This window comes from Neopsephotus bourkii, unplaced genomic scaffold (genome assembly GCF_033783945.1).
Source record: "Neopsephotus bourkii isolate Nb327-2 ecotype Australia unplaced genomic scaffold, CSIRO-AGI_Nbou_v1 NB_107, whole genome shotgun sequence".
In the NCBI taxonomy this organism is placed as follows: domain Eukaryota; kingdom Metazoa; phylum Chordata; class Aves; order Psittaciformes; family Psittacidae; genus Neopsephotus; species Neopsephotus bourkii.
In genome coordinates, this window is record NW_026900624.1 from 3839838 (window position 1) to 3859867 (window position 20030).

The following is a 20030-nucleotide window of genomic DNA, read 5'->3' on the forward strand; positions in this document are numbered from 1 at the left end:
TTCACACTAATACAGCTCTAGAAGGAAGGACTACTAAGTAACCCAGTCGGTGATATTGGGGTTACGTGACAATCATTTTCAGTCTTAGCTAGAGCTCATGCAAGTCCTCATAAGGAGTAAAAAGTTGCATTAGCTCAGTCTCCTGCCATATGAAAACAATCTCTACCTACGAATATTTCCAAAAGAGACAATGCTTTGGAAATAGGAATAAATACGCTCTTGCTGCATGTAAACACAAAACACTGAGAAACCCTAGCAGTGAGTTGAGCCACACAGAACACTGCAGAAATCAGTTCCCTTCAGTTTTCAGTATTCTTAACACTTTTTCCTCTCAGTTGCTGGCAAGGCCACACACGCTTTCTTTTATAGGTATGCGGAATCTTCAAGTCTGATGAATAAAACCTCCCTCTGCCCCTTCCAGAAAACGAGGAATTTCTCTCTTAAGCTGAAATCCTAATAAACCAGGAAGGTACAATAAAAGCAAGAGTAGAGTTACTTATGTCTGCTTCACAGCAGTAAGCTGGATGCTACAAATGTGTTTTCTCTTGAAGAGCCTGGAAACACTGAAAAGACAACTCATCAGGCCTCAGGGTACCACGACTCAGTCCATTCCATGTTTAAGATATATATACTTGCCTCACTAATCACCAGCTCTCAGTTCCAGCAACACTCATCAGTCTTCCTTTCCTATGTACTCTGGCATCCTGACTGTAACTGCTAGTTCACCTTCTCACTACCATCCCATTTACTACCTTATTTTTTTCCATCATTTTAGAGACAGGTATTTTTACTTAGGGTATTTCTTGGCCTTTACAATGGCAACTGAGAGAACCTCACACTGTTCAGCATGCTTCAACACCTCTCCAAGAGTTAAGATACTTAGGCAGTATTATCTTCATTTTACAGGCAGGGAAAACAGAAGAATTACTGACATTTGAAAAGCATTTAGAAAATTTAGAGTTCTTAAGTTTCAGACTCTAAATTAATGAACTAGGAACCTAAGTAATTTCACTGTTTTTGACATGTTGCTCTAAGTTATATGCTAAAAGTAGCTGTGTGAGAAGTCAGTAGTATGTGATTAAGCTGAGGTCTGAACCAGGATCTAAGAAAGCACAGAACAGAATGTTCAAGTCACCAATAAGACTCAAAACATACTTTATTCAAAGAACAGAATTCATGGACAAGACAATTATGTTTACAAGAAAGTCCAGTGGTAAAGAAAAACCTGATTACTATTGAAATTAACTTTTCATAAAGTTTCGTATTTTTGGTTAAGGTTCTGGATAAATATATAACCATATCACACTGAAATATTAACCTAGTAGTTTAATATTTCCGTAACAATCAGGTGTACCTGCAGAGTCTACTGTCATGGTAATGCTTGTATATTCAATAGTTTCTTCACAGATTCCTTATACTGAGACATGTTATTTTCTGTTTCACCTTCATTTTTAAGTGCAATTACGGAGTTTCTGTAATTTTTAACCACTTCTGATGCAAGAAGCTCTTCCTTAGTTACATTACTGACATTCTCTGAGGCTTTTATTTGAAGTAGGGTATCCAAGGCATTTTTCTGAGAGCGGCTATTTTCCCAAATATACTCTTCCATGTCTTCCTCAGCCTTCTCACTCTCCCATGTCTCGGTTTTCTGAAAGAAAATATACATTGTCTTAAAAACTACTCAAGACTGAAAGCTACAATTGGAGGAAACTTATCTCTATACCAATTCACTTTAAAAATTACGTTCGTCATGGAAGATATTTCCCCTCCTCTGAAGTATAGGGCTTGTAACTCAAGCCTCAAAATTCAAAAGGTGCCTGTATGCCATACATTTTCTGTGCAGAATGAGTTTTTTTCCTCCCACTTAGCAAGTTCTTTATGTATTTGGCAAATGTAACTAGATGAGTCAGAATAGGAAAAAAAACCTTCTAGACTAGACATGATGAATAACAACAAATCATCTAAAAGTAATAATCTGAAATGACCCTAAATGCTCAAGCTTTGGAAGTAGCCACCTAGCTATTACGTTCCTAGGATATTATTTTGATACATTTACACTGGCTATAAAATGCACCTCAAGATAGCTCATATCGAGTAACTGATGATGAGCGACAGCAATCCTTCATTGTTTGGGAAATGTTTTAATTGTGACTCATATGAAAAATCACCACCAATCAATCTATTTCCTCTTCCTGAAAAACAAATTGCTCCTCAAAAGAATCTCTATCTGCATGGTGCTAATTTTTACCTGATCAGTAATAGTAGAGAGGATACTGGGGTTATTTAATCTGGATAAGAGAAGACTCAAGGGGGGACCTTATTGCTCTCTACAAATACTTGAAAGGCGGATGGAGCAAGTTGGAGATTGGTCTCTTCTCTCAAGTAACAAGTGATAGGACAAGAGGTGACAGCCTCAAACTGCACCAGGGGAGGTTTAGACTGGATATTAGAAACAGTTTCTTCACCAAAAAGATGCTCAGGCATTGGAACACACTGCCCAGGGGAGTGGTGGAATCACCATTTCTGAAAGTGTTCAAAAACCATGTATGTGAAGCCCTCAGTGACATAGTTTAGTGGTGGACTTGGCACTGCTGGAGGAAAGGTTGGACTTGATGATCTTAAAGCTCTTTTCCAACTGAGCTGATTCTATGATTCTTTGAGAAGCTACAGACAGAAAACTTCAACCCAGTGCCTGTAAATACTTGTCTTCTGCAGCTGCTCTTCATAAATTTTGTGTATTTAATTTTTATTGCACTTTAGTAAATAGATATGCTTTGTAGATATATCTGTATTTTTATATAATGTAGATTGTGTATTTATGTGCATATTTATAACTACTGAGTACAGTACTGGTGTAAACAGACTATCCTTATTTCAACTATATAAGAATCACAATCTGAAATACTTTTGGTGCTTATGTTTTTCTTACAGTTGTAGAAATCATATCTAAATAAAAATTATGTGTCCTGGAGTAAGTTCAAGGAAATATAGTAAATCATTTACATCATATGGATAGATGGATTTTATTTTTTAAAATCCCCTGCCAGAAAGGGCTCTGAAGTAAGTTTTCAGCTAGACTATGCAGAGTCGAAAGAGACCTGGCAATCCTGAGAGGGTTGGGGTTTTTTTTGCTTCGGTTTTATGGGAGTGGGTTTGGGGTTGTTTTTCATTTAAAATACTCTGTCCACTAGTAACAAGGATGCTGCAGTCAAACCACAATATTTAATAACCTTTAATTAAGACCCAGGGTTATTTTTTTTCCTACATACCTGTGTGCTTGGGTGTCTCTATGTGAATTTAAAAATACTTTAACAAATGCTGCATGCTGCACTGGGTAAACGGAATCGGTTGTCTTTTAAATCTCCAAGTCCAAATGTTTAGTCAGAAAGAGTGATTAACACTGCTAAAAGGCTCATATGACTGACATTAAAGCCTGGATATAATACAAAACAGAAGTGAAAGAACCTCATTCAATATTTAGAGGGGGAAAAAATAAAGGACAGCCTGTATTGCTGAAACAGTAGTGAAATAAGTGGGTATAGCAGAGTATCCCTTGTACTTTTGAAAAATACTGCAATTCAATGTGGAGATGTAGATAGTTTTTAATTAACTTCATCAATCTGGTTTACATATCCCTTGTTTATCTACATAATGGCTATTATAATTCTTTTCCTAAACTCCAAAAGGATTTTAAAGCAAAAACTTCTCTCACAGGGATAGGGTTTCTCAAAAGTAAGGGAATATGGGTGGTGCTCCTGGTCACTCCCTGGACCAAACTCATGTTTGAAGTTCAAACAAAAGATCACTGTGAGGCTTTTAAACACTAAGTTATAGTAGAGATAAAAACAAATTACAGTTATGACACTACATTTATCTCTTCAGGAAAATCCTTCTCTGCACACATTAACTTACAGGATTTTGGAGAGGCGTGCTGATAAACAGGTTAAGATTTCCTTCTCTCTTTTGAGTGATACAGAGTAAGGTTTTAAAGGAGGTCAAAGAATCTCTTCAGTATTTCTTTCTTGGAATCCTTCCCAGTAGAATGGCGTTTCAAAATTGACCTTAAAAGAAAAGCTGACTTCTGGGGAAAAGGGAGGCAGGAAGGGATTTGACAGTAGGGAGAAATTTCAAAATCCATTCCTCTGCCCTGCTACAAAAAGCTAGTATCCATTGCTGCAATGTTGGTGGCCATGCCTCAAAATGAAAAGTTACCCTACTGTACACAAGTCCAGACATACATCACAAACAGGAAACTGAACAGAAACCAGATATTTGCAAACTGACTGTATTGAGCAAAACTTAAATACCTTTCCAACCAGATTTACTGCAAGAACAAAAGTGAATCTGGAATTATATATTCATTTGAGAAAGCACTGTAGGTAGACAAGCACCTATGAACTGAATAGTGGAAATGTTACAAGTGTTGTAGACTTTATTTAAAGTATTATGAAGAAAAATAATGAGACAATGTAAGAACTTCAAAAATGAGGTCTTCATCACTCAAAGTTTTGTTACTTGTCCCCTGCAAATTTAAAATTCTAGCGAACACTGCACCAAGTGTCTTACAAATGAGAATGTATATGTGAAAAAGGGAATACAAGTGTGCCATTGTGTGACATTTTTTTAGAAACCCCACTTAGTGAATGAGGTTAGAAATCAAGAAAGTATTTTCTTTCAATGAATTCACTTAAAATGATTGTTTCATTCTATCACATGTAAGACACAGTCTCAGAAAGTATTAACCAACCTGGCTGAAGATACACTAAGCTGATAATTTCAACTGTTTCTCGTAGCAAAACTTTCAATAAGAATTGAGGAGGTGGGAAAAAAAAACCCCAAACCAAAAATCACCAGAAAACTTTTCATATATAGTCAAAGGAACTAAACCTATTACTAAAGGGGCACGGAAGATTTTTTTATTTTTTATTTTACACTTCCAAATGCAAATAGAATATTTTTTTAATGTCATAAAGCACATAAGGATTTGTTTCAAATAAAACCTTTTATGCTACAGTTTAAGCCAGTTACTTTTTTAAGGTTTACAAGCCTTTATAGTGTTTAATCTGAAGTGGTGACACAGTATAAATCAGTCCTCTGCAGTTTCTTTGGGGGAAAAGGTATTTTAACTAGAATTTGTAAGTGGCACACAAAAATCTCCAAGGCAATTAAAAACATGACTCGTAAGTCAATTTCCTTGTCAATGGTTTGACCACTTAAAAATGTAATGCTGTTTATGTTTAGCAAGACCAAGTATTTCAGTGATTGTTTTGCTGGGTTGTTTTGTTTTTTTTGTTTTTTTTGTTTTTTTTCAGGAGAAGGAAAGTCCTTTAAGTTGCAAGTCAGATTTCAAACTCTATAGAGCCTGGAATAAATACAGCAACAGCACAGGGTAGACAGATCCTCTAGAGCATCAGGGTGTCACAAGAAATACTGTGAGGAGTAAACATTCCGGTAAGGTACAAATGCAAAACAGGAAGGAGAACAGGCAGAGAAGAAAGAGCTTTGCCTCAGAAAATATTACTGAAGTAAGAGATGCTATCATACTTAATCGTGTTCACAGGCTTAATCCCTGGTTCTGTCACTGACTTAAGTGTCCTCAGATGTCAACAACATCTAGATTGCCTTTTTATAAATTAAGGAAAACACCCCACTTCTCTGGCCAAAGTGGCTGCATGTATTTTCTAGAAAAGCCAGGCTTCTGACAGAGTCATTCGTAAGGTATTTATCTAACTCTGTCTGTAAGATTCTGATCTTACGGAGTGTTTTGTTATGCCCAGTAAGACTTTGTTTCAGTCTGACATTTAGACTGAAAATTAAACACCTGTAAAAACTGTATTTATGCTTCAAAAAGGTATACTGTTTCTCAAGCAACTAGAAATATGGTCTTGAACACAAGTTACTGCACAAAGCGTACTATAGTCTGAAATGCTACACTGACAATTTTGAAATCAACCTTTTCCTTCACTGTTTTATCCTTTGTGGCAAACCATATAAAAATAAAGTTTAACCTTTTTTTCACAATGCAGATTCCCTGTCAGCAAAACTTTTTCACTGATTTTATATGTTTGAATATTTATTAAATGTAACATCTACTGTGCCACTTAGCTTTATCTTTTCTGACTTGCATTAATGATGAAGCCTTGTGTTGTCAGTTTTTGAGCACTGGTGAGTGAAAATGAAATTTAATACATACTTCAAAACAAAGTATATATTACAACATTTCCAGACCACCCTTACTTCAGCCTGTTTGTGTTATTTAAACCATATATAATGACATGCTGAGAAAGAACACTATTGTAAGAAGGGTGTACTTACATCACACACTTCATTATTCTAAGATCTCAAAGTCAGGAGATTTACACTAAGCAGTCTTCAGTTATACTAAAAGGTGCCCAGAGCTCTACATCTTTCTCTCCCAGGTACATGCTCTAATCACTTGGCTACAGCCCTCTTTTTCATTCAATGAACCTTGAATTTTCTGCTGCCTAGGGAGAATTGCTTTGGCAAGACTTCATATTTTCTCCTTCCACCCCCATCCTAACCGATGTGTCACAACATCATGAGTGTTCAGAACATGAAGTTAAAGTATACTTTTGAAACCTAAGTAGCCAGAGACCAGGATCTGTACCCTTTCGCTATTTTAGGCTGAATTAGAAGGTAAACTGCTGCAGTGAAAACTGCAAAATTCTACTGTTACAAAGTTCTACTGGCACAACCTGAAGCGAAAAAAGAAATGTGCTTATTCGTAATGGTTTAAAATGACTGTAGATGAAAAAAAAGACAACACAATTTAAGTGCTGACTGCTCTAGAGAAAAGCTACCTAATGTATTTTAGGATTATCACCAATGGATATACAAAAGTATTCACTGAGGTGCATGCATACACAGACTCCCCACCCCAGCAGTGCCTTGCAGTTGAATGTTCTACTTAGAAAGGAATGCAAAAGAAATGTGGTACAGTTCCCTCAAATTCATTCTAACTACACAGTTTTGTGGTTCACAGATAAATTTTACTCAAGTCTCTAGTGCCACTGTCCATTCTTCAGGTTTTTTTCTTCCCTCCCCTTTCTACTTCAACTTCCCTGTCATTTCATTACAAGTACTATTAACGTCTACAATGCAAACACAATGCAAAGAGATGTACCCAGAACACCCTTTTGCTATTACTGTACACATTCAGCAGCCACTTTCCACATATCCCTACTTCTATATTCCTTCTTTTTTACTGTTTTTTAAGTCTTGATTCTTTTTTACCAGACTCCTATAACCATATTACTAGAAAAAGCAAGAGTTCAGAAGTGTGTACAGCATTATTCCACGGTTATTCTTGGTATGCTAGATTAAACCTTTTACTTTAAGAAACACACTGGAGAACAGCTTGCAACTTTAATCCCTTTCATAAGCAGTGTAAATGATTTTCCTTCCTGGGAAATTAACTTCCTGCTCCACTTGTTTCTCCTTTCTGCTTTCAACTTGTAACAGAACTTTTACTTTTTAGTGATAAGCTATTAATTTGAGGAGTCTGAAGAAATCAGTTTATGATCTTTTTAACCACTTGAGGGCAGCAAACTCTTACTTTTTAAAGACCACTTACTACATAAAAATACATTCAGGTTTAGAAGATATTACAGCATTCAAGAAGCACCATGGTTTAAAGACTGCAGAAATACAAGAGATTGAGTTGCTGTTTAACAATCCACCTAGCATATCTCACCCGTTCATTGATTAAATAAATCCAGGCATAATCCTAAAAGATAATTTGAAAGGAATCACAGAAAAAGTCTAAAGAAGGTAAATTCAATCCTTACCATATTGCACAAGTCAGATATCTACTGAACACATGCTAAACCCAAATAGAACACAAATATTTGATTAATAATCTGAAAACAGGATGAAAAAGGCAAAAGATCCCCTAGTATTTTAAAATAAGAAAATAAATGTACATTCTTTGGTTGGATATTTTAATGATAATTAAACTCATGGGCCTGGTATCTGTCTGCATTTATCAAAACTAAGGTGCCAAATGCATCACTCTGGTACACTTCTCACATCTCATGCATCTCTGTAAGTAATAAAAACTTCAACTAAATTGAGATCTCCATTAGATTTAGGCAGCCTATTAGCCAACCTCTAATTCAAACATGTTGAACCAAGACCACAATATGTAGACCTCTAATTAATACTGCTCCTACTGTTCAGATTCATCTCAAGAAACAGCATGCTGTCTTACAAAGTCGATACTATCACTTGGCCAATATGCTGCCAGTTTTCCATACAGCCTCATTGTTCACTACATACCCAACAAAACCACAATGAACTGTCATTCTTTTAAAAAGGATTCAGATTCCTAAACTACTTGGATGCTCCAATTTGTAACTAATAAAATTATGCATCACTAGCAATTAAAATATAATTACACTTGAAACTACATTTCCTGATTTATATTTGCATACAATTTTTTCTTTCATATATTCACATCTTCACTGGTTCACAAAATTTAGTAACCCATTATTAAGATAGATCATAGAGTTATGCCACATGTAAGAGAAACAGTAGACAAACTTTTCAGGACTGAGGACAAAATTTACATGCAGTCAGATTTTCTTTCACTTAGCAAGAATGGAACACCACCCTCATCTTTTTCTTGAATTCCATCATGCACATTCATTAAAACAATGTGGCATTACTCTGCTGGGAAAGTTATCAAATCTTGCAATCAGTTGAGTAAAAAGGATTGATGTTACTGAGTACATGGAAGGCCACTTCCCATTCATCCCCCTCCAGCATTAAAGTTTGCACAAATTAAAATAAACCATAGATTGCTTGCTTATGGCTTACAACTATCAGACTATCTTTCAGCAAGTTATTAAAAGGCATTACCACTGATCATGGGAAAAACAGACCAAACAAGCAAACAAAAACCACACAACACAAAACATGTCAGACAAAATTAAAAAAAATCATGTCTCAGGAGACCATTAAGTTTTCATTGAAATCAAAGACAACTACAAGAGATTGATGAACTCATCAAATATTAACATGGAAGTTGAAAGGTGACAAAAGGGCAAGAGACTTGTGCATACTCAATACACATTGAACACGCACAAAGCAATATCACACAGCCGTATCTTCCATCACTAAGTAATGCTAGAGCAAAGAACAGTAATGCTAGAGCAAAGAACAGATGTGGTGTTCATCTGGAATTAATAAAGCAAGCAATGTCTAGCTCTCTTGTCATTGCTTAATACTGGAAACTGATCTGGCATTAATTTAAAATTTGTAATGCAACGTAATGCTGTTTGGGAGAAAAATATCCATGTGAACAAAGCACTTGAAATCTGAAGTAAATATAGCTTTTAAGATGTTAGAACAACCTGAATTTGATGCATTCTACAATTACAAAATGTATCCTTCAAGGCAACTTCCAGTGAAACAGAAATATAGCTTATTCTGCTTATGTTTTTTATGTCATCACTGCAAAAATCAAAATCAAGAACACTAAAATTCACAAAAATGTTAAATACAGAGATTTAATTAAAATACTATAGAACAACTGGAAACAGGAAGAATTAATTTTAGTAGCTAGTCATCTAGAACTTAAAAGAATACTTCTATGGAAATACACTGATGATGAAGGCTTTCACTGTCTGTCTCTGTGTGTGACTAATAAAATATTATTTTATTATATAAATATTATACATAAATATCTAAATGTGACTAATAAAGTATTACATTTAAACAAAGTCAGTTTATCCAAAATATAACTATGGGGTTTCAACAGTAATCTCATTTTGGACTGCTATCCTGTCTTCTGTTAAAAATGGCTGTTAAATTGTGGAAGGCAATACTTATAACCACCACAATTAACCACAAAAATACAGGAGACAAATCTGAAGAGCTCACTGTAAGAGAAAGATCTGTGGTCTATAGATATCTTATTATATTTAGAGGACCAAAGAACTGTAGTAAACTGTCAATGAACTGGAGTAATAGCTAACATTTACAATGAATATTTCACATGCATAACCATTTAACAAAAACTACTGGAAAAAATTCCAAACACGTCATATCTGGAATGATTATAGAAAAGTTTACATTACACTTGCCTTGATAGAAATATTTACCTAAAGAGTTACAAGAATTTTATGTATTTTTCGGGACACTAACTTAGATATAATGAAATCCTAAAAATAACAGAAGTGTGGGAGGATGTCCCATTTCTGAGCAAAAGAGAGCTCACAAAAGCAGCCCTTCCTTACTTCTTCCAGCTTGAGGGAAGAGCATTTAAGAAGCAGAATACTTCCAAGTTACAGCCACGATTACTGCAGCTTAGGAAAAGCCCAAGACAGATTCTAATTAACAGATAAGAGTTTGGAATCAGGCAAAATGTAGATACTGTGCTGTTAGCTTTCATAGCTTTAAAGCTGGTAACACACCCCTCTGCTTCTTTGGAATAGACTTGTTTTCATCCTCAAACACTGTCACTGCTGAAAGTGCACATATCACATGATAATCACAGAGTACACCATTTCTCTGGATACACTTAATTTATATTTGAATATTGTGCATAGGCAGCCGAACATGCTGGGTATATTTAGGAATCCTGAGAATTAAGGCATTTGATGTTAGGCTCAGGGTCAGTTTTAGACGCGTTGTGAGAACAAAGCATTGGGAAAGAATCTCATATTAAGGTCAAAAAATAGAGAACTTCTGAAAATAGGCAAACTATGTACACAAACAGGATAGCATTTGTGAAGTTAAAAAATAATGTACCCTAAGCTGACTGGGGAATTGAGATTCAAACATAAGCAACTTAGTTTGGTTAAATCTGAAGAAAAGTGAGGTGGAAGAGGAAAAAAAAAATTAAGATAACTTACTTGAAGCTGCACACAGTCATGGAACTTTTTATAACTGATGAGAGAGCATGCATGCGCATTAGAGAGCAAGAGTTATTCACAACTGCTTACCCAGGATTCATGGTACAAAACTGTGAGGAGGTGTATGCCATAATCATAGTTCTGTCTTCTTAGTGGACACCTGAAAGTTCAAAAACAAAGCTAGTCTTTCTGAAATAAAGACACTGTAGCATACTTTTGAATGAAATGTTAACATTAAAATTTCGAAGTTTTAATGTAGGAAGCTTAGGAAGTTTGTGTTTGATTCACATGCATTTCTGAATTATACATAAACAAGAATAACATCATGAAGGCATGAGTATTAACAAGAAAGAAGAACAGGCATCTGCAACTCAGCAGGAAAGTGTACAAAATGCAAGAGTTTACAATCTTCAGGGAACATTAAAAACTTGTTTGCCCTCTGTGCCAAAGTGGAATCCAACATAAGGGAATCTGAACTCCCTTAAAAAAAGATTTAATTTTTTCCCCAAGATCTGAATGAAGGAGCATGACTGGTGAAAACAGCTATGAAATACAGTTCAGAACAGACCCAGCCAATGTTTTAAGAAGAAAAGATTCCGTCAATGTAGCTGTAAGTCAAAACGTGATCACCAGTAAATTTTGTTGGGATAAGACAGTCCTGTAAAACCAGTGTTTTTCTTAAAATTTGTCATCAAAACCTTCTGCTGAGAAAACACTCAGCCCCTTCTATACTGTGACTACAGGCATGTTCTTTCCTTCTTGTAATCATACCTGTCTGTTGTAATTGTGAGGATATCTGTGTCTTTACAGTACCGCTCTCCTACAAGTTTAACAAGCTTCTTCTTTGCATGGTCATCCAAATTCAAGTTCGAAAGTTTAACCTTCAAGTACAAGAGAAAACACCTTTAATTACTGAATAAATCCAATCTCTGCACCTGGAAAATATTTTGAGATAGTTAGATACATCTTTGATCAAGAGCTATTAAATACACATTTGCAGAATTTCTTTTGATTGCATCACATCAGAAGTATTAGCACAAGACAAGTATAATATGAATATTCAAACAACAAATTTCTTTTCATCCAAATATCAGAGTGGCTGGGGGAGAATATTTCTACTCAAACTTTATTTTCAGAGCAAAAAAAAAGAGCTGTCAGCTTAGTCTGTAGCTGTATTGCATACTTACATGTACTTCATATGGAAAAAATAAATCCTTAATTGTTTTTTTTCTCCCAAATACAGATCAGTAAAGTTAATACTAAGATATACCAAAGATCTTTATTGCAACCATGCAAAAGAGAAAGAAAGACACCAATTCAATAGACACCAAATCAGAATCCTCAAAACAATTATTGGGAGTTAATTAGAAGTATGCAAAGATGCACACAGATGACAATATAATGTTGATCAAACAATAATGTGAATGGCTTGTCTTCAGTTCCAATAGCAGGAAACCCACAAACACAAGATACAGAACAAAGAACTGTTATTATTTAAAAAACATCCTCCCCCCTTCAAAAAAAAACCCAAAAAAACCCCCACAAAAACACAACAGACCCACTAAGTTAGTCTGACCCTGGTTTCTGTGTGCAATAATGACTGACAAGTAAAACAAGCTGGTTTTAACTGTTTACATAATAGTAAATAAGAAGGATGAGAACTTTAACAGTCTAAATATACATGGTATTGGAAATGTGAGTTTCTATTAACTGAGAGTTGCTAAGGAATATTAAAAACATGAAGACCTAATAGAAGTCTCTTACTAATTTGCACACAAATTTGTGAAACCTTGCTCTTGGACCATGTATCTGAATTAGGAGACAAACCCAGAAAGGCTAATCTCTGGTATGCAATGACTACAAGGGGATGGTGAAGTTATTCCTAACAGTGGCATGAAATGTCTATTTAAGTCAATGACAGACTATACTAAATGTCAGCCCCAAAGGTTTCACAACATAAAGGGAAAGAAGAGACTCCTACAGACAAAATGAACTACTACAGCTCAAAGTCACCATGATTAGATGTATTATGAGTGTTATGAGCATTATGGTATCATGCAGTATTTGAACTTATATACTGACAGAGCAAGAACACAACTATCACTGACCACACTGCTGCTGCTCTTAAGATAGGCTCAAATCTCATCTTGAAAACATGTTTAACTATGCAGCACAATCCTATCTTTACTATCATGAGGGCAGGCAAGCACTGGAACAGGTTGTCCAGAGAGGCTGTGCCACCTCCAACCTTGGAGGTTTTCAAGATGCAACTGGATAAAGTCCCAAGTAACCTGGTTTGATCTCACACCTACCTTTGAGCAGAAGGTCAGACTGGAAAACTCCTGAGTTCCCTTCCAGCCTCAAGTATCCCATGATCCTATGATTGGAAGGCTGCCTCTCCTACTGTATACACGCCGATGCCCGGAGGCTTGCCAACTCAATACATACTAATAGAACCACATTCACATGACCCATCTTTCAATACCTGTGCACTTCTGAGGTCTATACATTAGGAATGAGAGAGTCTAAGCAAGACACTGAGTACAAAGGCACTAACACACCCTTCTATAAATAGATTCTTCAGAAGCTACAATATTTTATCAGAGCTTAGTCTTCACTTATAAACACACATCCATAATCTTACAACCTCAGTTCTAAAATTCTTAAGGAAATCCACTGCTTTTTATTCAGACATTCAGTAAACCGTTTCCCTCATTTCCTTACAACATATCATACTTGTACTAAGGTTTGGGGGAAAAAAAAAGGCTGCTAGGCTGTTTATCAAAATACTACTTACTCTTAAAGTCACCACTCTTGCTTTGGGATTACGAATAGATGTCCCTGAAGAAACATAATCTGTTGTTTCAATTTCAATAGGAAAATGCTGTTCACATTTCTCATCAGTGTCCAAAGCACTTGGCCATTCAGTGCAGAAATCTACATAATAAAGAGTAAACACTCTAGTATCTGTTGGTTTGTTTGAGGATTTTTCAAATTTATTGCAATGCATCTTATAAAAAGTTCGATTTATATAAACTGTATTCATTTAGATAATGGCAGTCTCTGCTAAACTTGCTCCAGTGTTTCAATGTCTTTGTACTGGATTCCCCAAAATAGGACAAAATACTCCAGATGCAGTCTCACAATTGCCAAATAGAATCACAGAATGGTTCAGGCTGGAAGGGACCTTCAAGATCACCAAGACCAACCCCTGCCATAGCCAAGGACATCTTTCACTGTATCAGCCTGCTCAAGGCCATCCAATATGGCCTTGAATAGGTCCAATGATGAGGCACCCACAGCTTCTCTAGGTAAGCTCTTCCAATGTCAACACCATCATTGTAAAAAATGCCTTCCTTATGTCCAATCTAAGTATCTACTCTCTCCCAGCTTAAAATCATTGCCCTTTGACGTGTCACCACAGGCCTGGGCAAAAAGTCTCTCCTCATCTTTCTTATAAACCCCCTTTATATACTTAAAGGCACTATTAAGGTTCCCCCAGAGCCTTCTCTTCTCCATGCTGAACAATCCCAACTTTCTCAGCCTTTCTTCACAGGAGAGGTGTTCCATCCCTCTGGTCATCTGTGTGGCCCTCCTCTAGCAGGTCCACATCCTTCTTGTACTGGTGATCTCAGAACTGGATGCAATGCTCAACAGAGGGAAAAGAACTACTTTTCTGAATATGGTGACTACACTCTTGTTAATAAAATCCAGTATGTAGTTAGCTTCCCTTGCCACAAGGGTACACAACTGACTCATGTTCAATATTCAAATGCCCAGAAGGCTCTTCCACAATGCTTCTTTCTAGCCGTTTGCCCCCATCCCATGCTTGTACTGTTATTCCATTCCAGATGTAGGACTCTATACAGCAACAAGCAAGCATACAAAACGACCCAAAACCTGACAAATAACCAGCTTCAGAGGTGGACCATGTCTCACCTTCTATTTCATTGCACATAGTTACCTTTTGCATTGTCTTAAAATTCTGAGAGATGGTTTTAAAAAACAGTAAAAACAAAAACAAACAAACAAAACCAAACCCAAGAGCAAACCAAAACCTCACCTTTAAGAGCTGCACAGTGTTTCTTAATTGCAGGAGGAGTAAGATGCAAAAAATTGGGAATCTGAAACAGACATGTTAAGAGTTACCAAAATAATAGCTCTTTGTCTGTTTATAAATAAAGGGGCGTTACTGAAATCTGATTATACTTTCAACTTAAGGCAGTAGGATACCCTTAATAAAATATTCAGGTAAGAAGACTATTCTCCAGCCCAATTTAACAAAGGACTTAAGTTAGCCCCATTACAAAGGTACAGGCATGATAGTCGTAAATAAGTCTTCTGATGTGGTTCATTAATTACACTTGTATTTGTTACAGTATAGCAGCCTTCCAGTATCTGAAGGGGGCCTACAGGGATGCTGGGGAGGGACTCTTCATTAGGGACTGTAGTGATAGGACAAGGGGTAATGGGTTAAAACTTAAACAGGGGAAGTTTAGATTGGATATAAGGAGGAAATTCTTTCCTGTTAGGGTGATGAGGCACTGGAATAGGTTGCCCAGGGAGGTTGTGAATGCTCCATCCCTGGCAGTGTTCAAGGCCAGGTTGGACGAGTCCTTGGGTGATAGGGTTTAGTGCAAGGTTTCCCTGCCCATGGCAGGGGGGTTGGAACTTGATGATCTTAAGGTCCTTTCCAACCCTAAGTATTCTATGATTCTATTTAATAATAGAAAACAGTATCCAATACAAATATTCCAATCCAGGCAGCACAGTCTTAGTGAATAATAATAAATTTTGAAGTTAGCACATACCAGTGACATATGTCTTACCTTCAAAAGTTCTAAGTTGCCTTCTTTTGGTGGAGGTACTCCTCTCTTCACCGGGTAACCCATTCGAATTGGGAGAGGCACAGAGGCAGGTTTAAACACAGCTGCTGTTGGATAAACACTGGTCCAGTCCTGATCAACAGCCATCTTCTCAGTTCTGGGAGGTATATGCTAATAAATTCAAAATTATAGAAGTCTGATGGGAGACACTTTTTTTTTTGTTTTGAGTCAAAGCAGAAGCAACACATGCCCCAGTTATTTCAGAATAAATTTCCACAGCTAGAAATTTCAGGACACCTTTACATCAAAAGGTAGTGTCCATCTGTAAAGGAATTTTTAAGACAGCCTAGGCAGAAGGTCTTTCCAATCTTCAATTGCATTTTATTTCAGAAATGCTTAGAAAGAAGTACATACATTTAGTACGTCCCAGGCCCACTTTCACTATTTGCCTTTAAAAATCATACCTAATACACGACTTTTGAAATTTATATGTGGAATAAATAAGAAAGTTCACAGTGATTAAATATTCAGGTATGAATTTTAATTCTACTTTAAAAAAACAATTTCACTTATGCACAAAACTAAATGTTTTAGTTATGCCAGAAAGCAAGCACTACAAATCCTGTAAACTCAAACTAAAAACTACATTAAAATGTCTGATTTTAAATGCAACTGTAACTTACTTTTAAGACTTTCAGTAAAAGTGTCAATACAGACTGTTAGTGTGTTACTGTTAATGGTTTTGCCTTTATAAGGCCATGGACTGAAAACAGCTGGGACATTCAAGAATCTAAGTGCTGGCTCTGGGATAATCACAGTGGATTGTTTCACCAGGCTTTGAAGGCAGAAAGGGTTCCTATACAAACTGTTAAAAGACATACAGCTTAGAAAACTTTTTCAAACACTTCAATTAACTGCAAACAGTTTCGGTGCTTACTGATCTTATGAACTGTTGTGTCCTGCCTCTTCTCCTTGCTAAAGCTGAAAAAAAGAAAAACATTTTCAATACCAACTATTATACCCTAATTTAAACACTTTCAGACCTCCCCCTTCCAAAAAAAAAAAAATAAATCCAACAAACAAAACCACCAAAACAATGTGGCCTTTATAATACTCAGACTAACAAAGGTGGATCTGATTATAATTATTTTCAAGTATCCTGTCTGAACTTGGGATTTGTTTGGTTTTTAATTATTGCTACATTACAATACAGTACGTATTCACCAAAAAACACTTAACGGGATTTAGCAGTGAATGTTTGGTTTCTTTCTGCCCCATTAATTTGATTTCCACCCCTACCCCACCTAAGCCTTGGAAAGACTTTGAATTTCAGTTATTTTGTTTTCCTTGTCTAAGTATTTTATAGATACAGTTCTGTTTCTCCTCTTTTTCCTATATACAAATCTAAACTGAAGAATATATATGGGGCTCTGCAACAATACACAGCATTCTTTTACCCCTTTATCTGTTGTTTTTTTGCAGTGCTTTCAGAAACAGACACCCTTCATTCATATCAATCTCATTATTTCTGTTACAAACACCTACAATTTCAGGGCAGGAGACATTTTACTTCTGCGGTGCCACATCCTCCAACATCAAACATCACTTACAGATCGCTTACAGATCCTTTCTGCCCACCCACCCTTGGGAAGAATGTTGCTACAACCCTGGCAAACAAGTTTCCATTTGAGCTCAGAACCTCCTGAAGCTCCAGTTCGAGGCCAGGCATGACATCAAATGTTTAACATGAGTGCACATCCCATAACAATTCGAGGCCAGGCATGACATCAAATGTTTAACATGAGTGCACATCCCATAACAATTCGAGGCCAGGCATGACATCAAATGTTTAACATGAGTGCACAACCCATAACAAACTGTGAAATTCTTATTTGCAATACCTAAAACTGGGCAATGTGCTGCAGGTCCACTGTAATCCTGAGTGTCCACCTCTGAAGCCCCCAACATAAGACCTGTTGGAGTTAGTCCAGAGAAGGCCACAAAGATGCTCCAAGGGCTGCAGCACTTCCCCTATGGAGACAGGCTGAAAGAGCTGGGGTTTTCCAGCCTGGAAAACAGAAGGCTCTGGGGAAATATCATAGCAGCTTCCACTGCCTAAAGGCAGGTTGCAAAAAATTTGGAGAGGCACTTTTTTACAAGAGTGTGTGAGCCAGGACAAGGGCAAACAGCTTTAACCTGAGAGAGGGGAGATTTAGATTAGATATTAGGAAAAAGTCTTTATTATGAGGGTGGTGAGGCCCTGGCAGAGGTTTCCCAGAGAAGCTGTGGCTGCCCCATCCCTGGCAGTGTTCAAGGCCAGGCTGGACGGGGCTTTGAGCAACCTGGTCTAGTGGAAGGTGTCCCTGCCTGTGGCAGGGGTTTGGAACTGGATGATCTTCGAAGTCCATTCCAGCCCAAAACAGTCTGTGATTCTATGAGCCTCTGAATCTAGCAGTGTCGAGCAAACACCAAGTTGCTTACTTCTGTCTTCAGTCTATTCACAACATTTGCACTGCCAAAATTTATAACCTTTATCACAAAAGACTTCAAAGACAAAATAAACCCCCGCCTGCAAATATTTGCAAACAAAACGCCTTAATCAGAGCGGCCTACACCCAGGAAGGAAGGAGAGACACGGGCCTGAGCTCGCCGCCCGCTCCCAGAACCCCCCAGCCCGGAGCCCGGAGCCCCCAGCCCCATACGGGGGCACCCCTGCCGCCACCGCAACGTATGTCTGCTGGTCTCACCTTCCCCCTGCTGTCCTTCCGTGCCGCTCACCGTAGGCGCGGAGGAATAAGCCGCGGCCGCGAAGCGAGATGCGACCACAACCGTCCCGCGGCAACGGGACAGCACAACCCAGCAACCAACCAAACCCGCCCCACTGACGAGCGCCATCTTGGGACTTGCCGCACACAGGCTACCCCCACAGCCAACCTCTCGTGAGGATGGTAGCCGGCTCGGGCCACACCAGCTGGAAAAGCGAACGGAAGCAGTTCCCCGCCCTCAAGGAGGATGGGAGCGGAGCTTGCTGCGGTCGGGGAGGGAAGGGGAGGTCCGGACACCAGAGAGGCTCCAGGAGCGGGACGAAACCATGGGAGTGAGTTTACGAGCCTATAGAGCGGGCTGGGGAGCGAAGGAGAGTGCTCCAGAGTCGTGCTTCGCCCTTGTGTGGTGCCTCCGCCATCTTAGTGCGTGTAGTTCCCGCCCGGGCTGAAGGTGCCCGGCGGATTGCAGGCTGTGGTCGGAGGGGAGTGATCGGGGTTTAGTGGGAGTGGCTCTTTTTACGAAGTCATTTTTTTTCTCTTGCAAATAAAAATTCAAGTTCTCAGTCCCTGAATGCACTTTATATCATTAAAACAGGGACTAGCTTCTTCAGCTTACTCCTGAAGCAACTCTCCGTGCATTTCTTTAGGAAAACGCAGACAGGTTCAGCCCTGTGTGAACCTGGTCTAGACTGCTGGTTTTCTTCAATGACAGCATTTTTCTACTTTTTAGAGCCTGTTGCATGCAAGAGTTAGTGTTCTTTATAGCACTACACTTGTATCGCTGGACATTCTCAAGGAGTTCTTGTCTTTTCATCTATTTGCTTCAGGTTACAACATAGCTGTAATGTATTTTACCCTTGCATTATTAATATAGCATAGAATTGTAGCATGGTTTGGGTTGGAAAAGACCTCAAGACCATCTAGTCCCAGCGCCCCTTGCCATGGGCAGGTACACTTCACACTAGACTGTTGCCCAAGGCTCTTTCTAGACACAGTGCTGTTTGTGTTAACTTTTACTAAAGAAAGTGAACATCAAATTGTCTACTTCAGAAGGGTGTTTTTTTTTAAAGAAACATGTATAGGATATTCAAGTTGATAGAATAAAGAGCTCTTGGGAATCACAACTTCTTCCAGAACTCTTATTGTCAAACCAGCCTCTTTTCTACACCTGCTTTTAAGCAGACCGAGTTGCGTCTCATCACAGATTTCTTTGACTTAGCCAAGCTAAACACAGCCCCACATTTCTAAAAGGTGGACAAAACTGAAGTGCCCCAGATCCAGAGTGTCTTTCTTGAACTCATCGTATTCAGCTGATTCATTTCCATGTGTTACCACTTGTAAATTGCTGATGCTACAGAAATACAGACTTAGATGAATAGGCTAGGGAATGCAAATGCACTAGGATGAGAAAGATCTCCACAGCCACTAAGTTTTGATCAAAATCTTCCATTGGACTCTTCCCATTCCATCTTGTCTGGCTTCTCTGACAGATGTGTACCTAAAATAATCCAGTCCACACACAGCAAGCTGATTTCTTAGAAAAGCGGGGAAAAACCTGCCAC

The 20030-nt window shown here is 37.9% G+C and overlaps 1 protein-coding gene across 1 annotated transcript; it reads right to left on the reverse strand.

The window, feature by feature from the left end:
* Window positions 1–1138: 1138 nt before the first annotated feature.
* MRPS35 (mitochondrial ribosomal protein S35) lies at window positions 1139–18598 on the reverse strand. Its single transcript, XM_061358224.1, has 8 exons — window positions 18451–18598; window positions 16641–16684; window positions 15707–15874; window positions 14941–15001; window positions 13675–13814; window positions 11649–11758; window positions 10968–11037; window positions 1139–1648 (listed from the first exon to the last, which is right to left on the reverse strand). Exons 1-8 carry the CDS (start codon window positions 18596–18598, stop codon window positions 1370–1372), a joined length of 1020 nt encoding a protein of 339 aa, XP_061214208.1. The 3' UTR covers window positions 1139–1369.
* Window positions 18599–20030: the final 1432 nt, after the last annotated feature.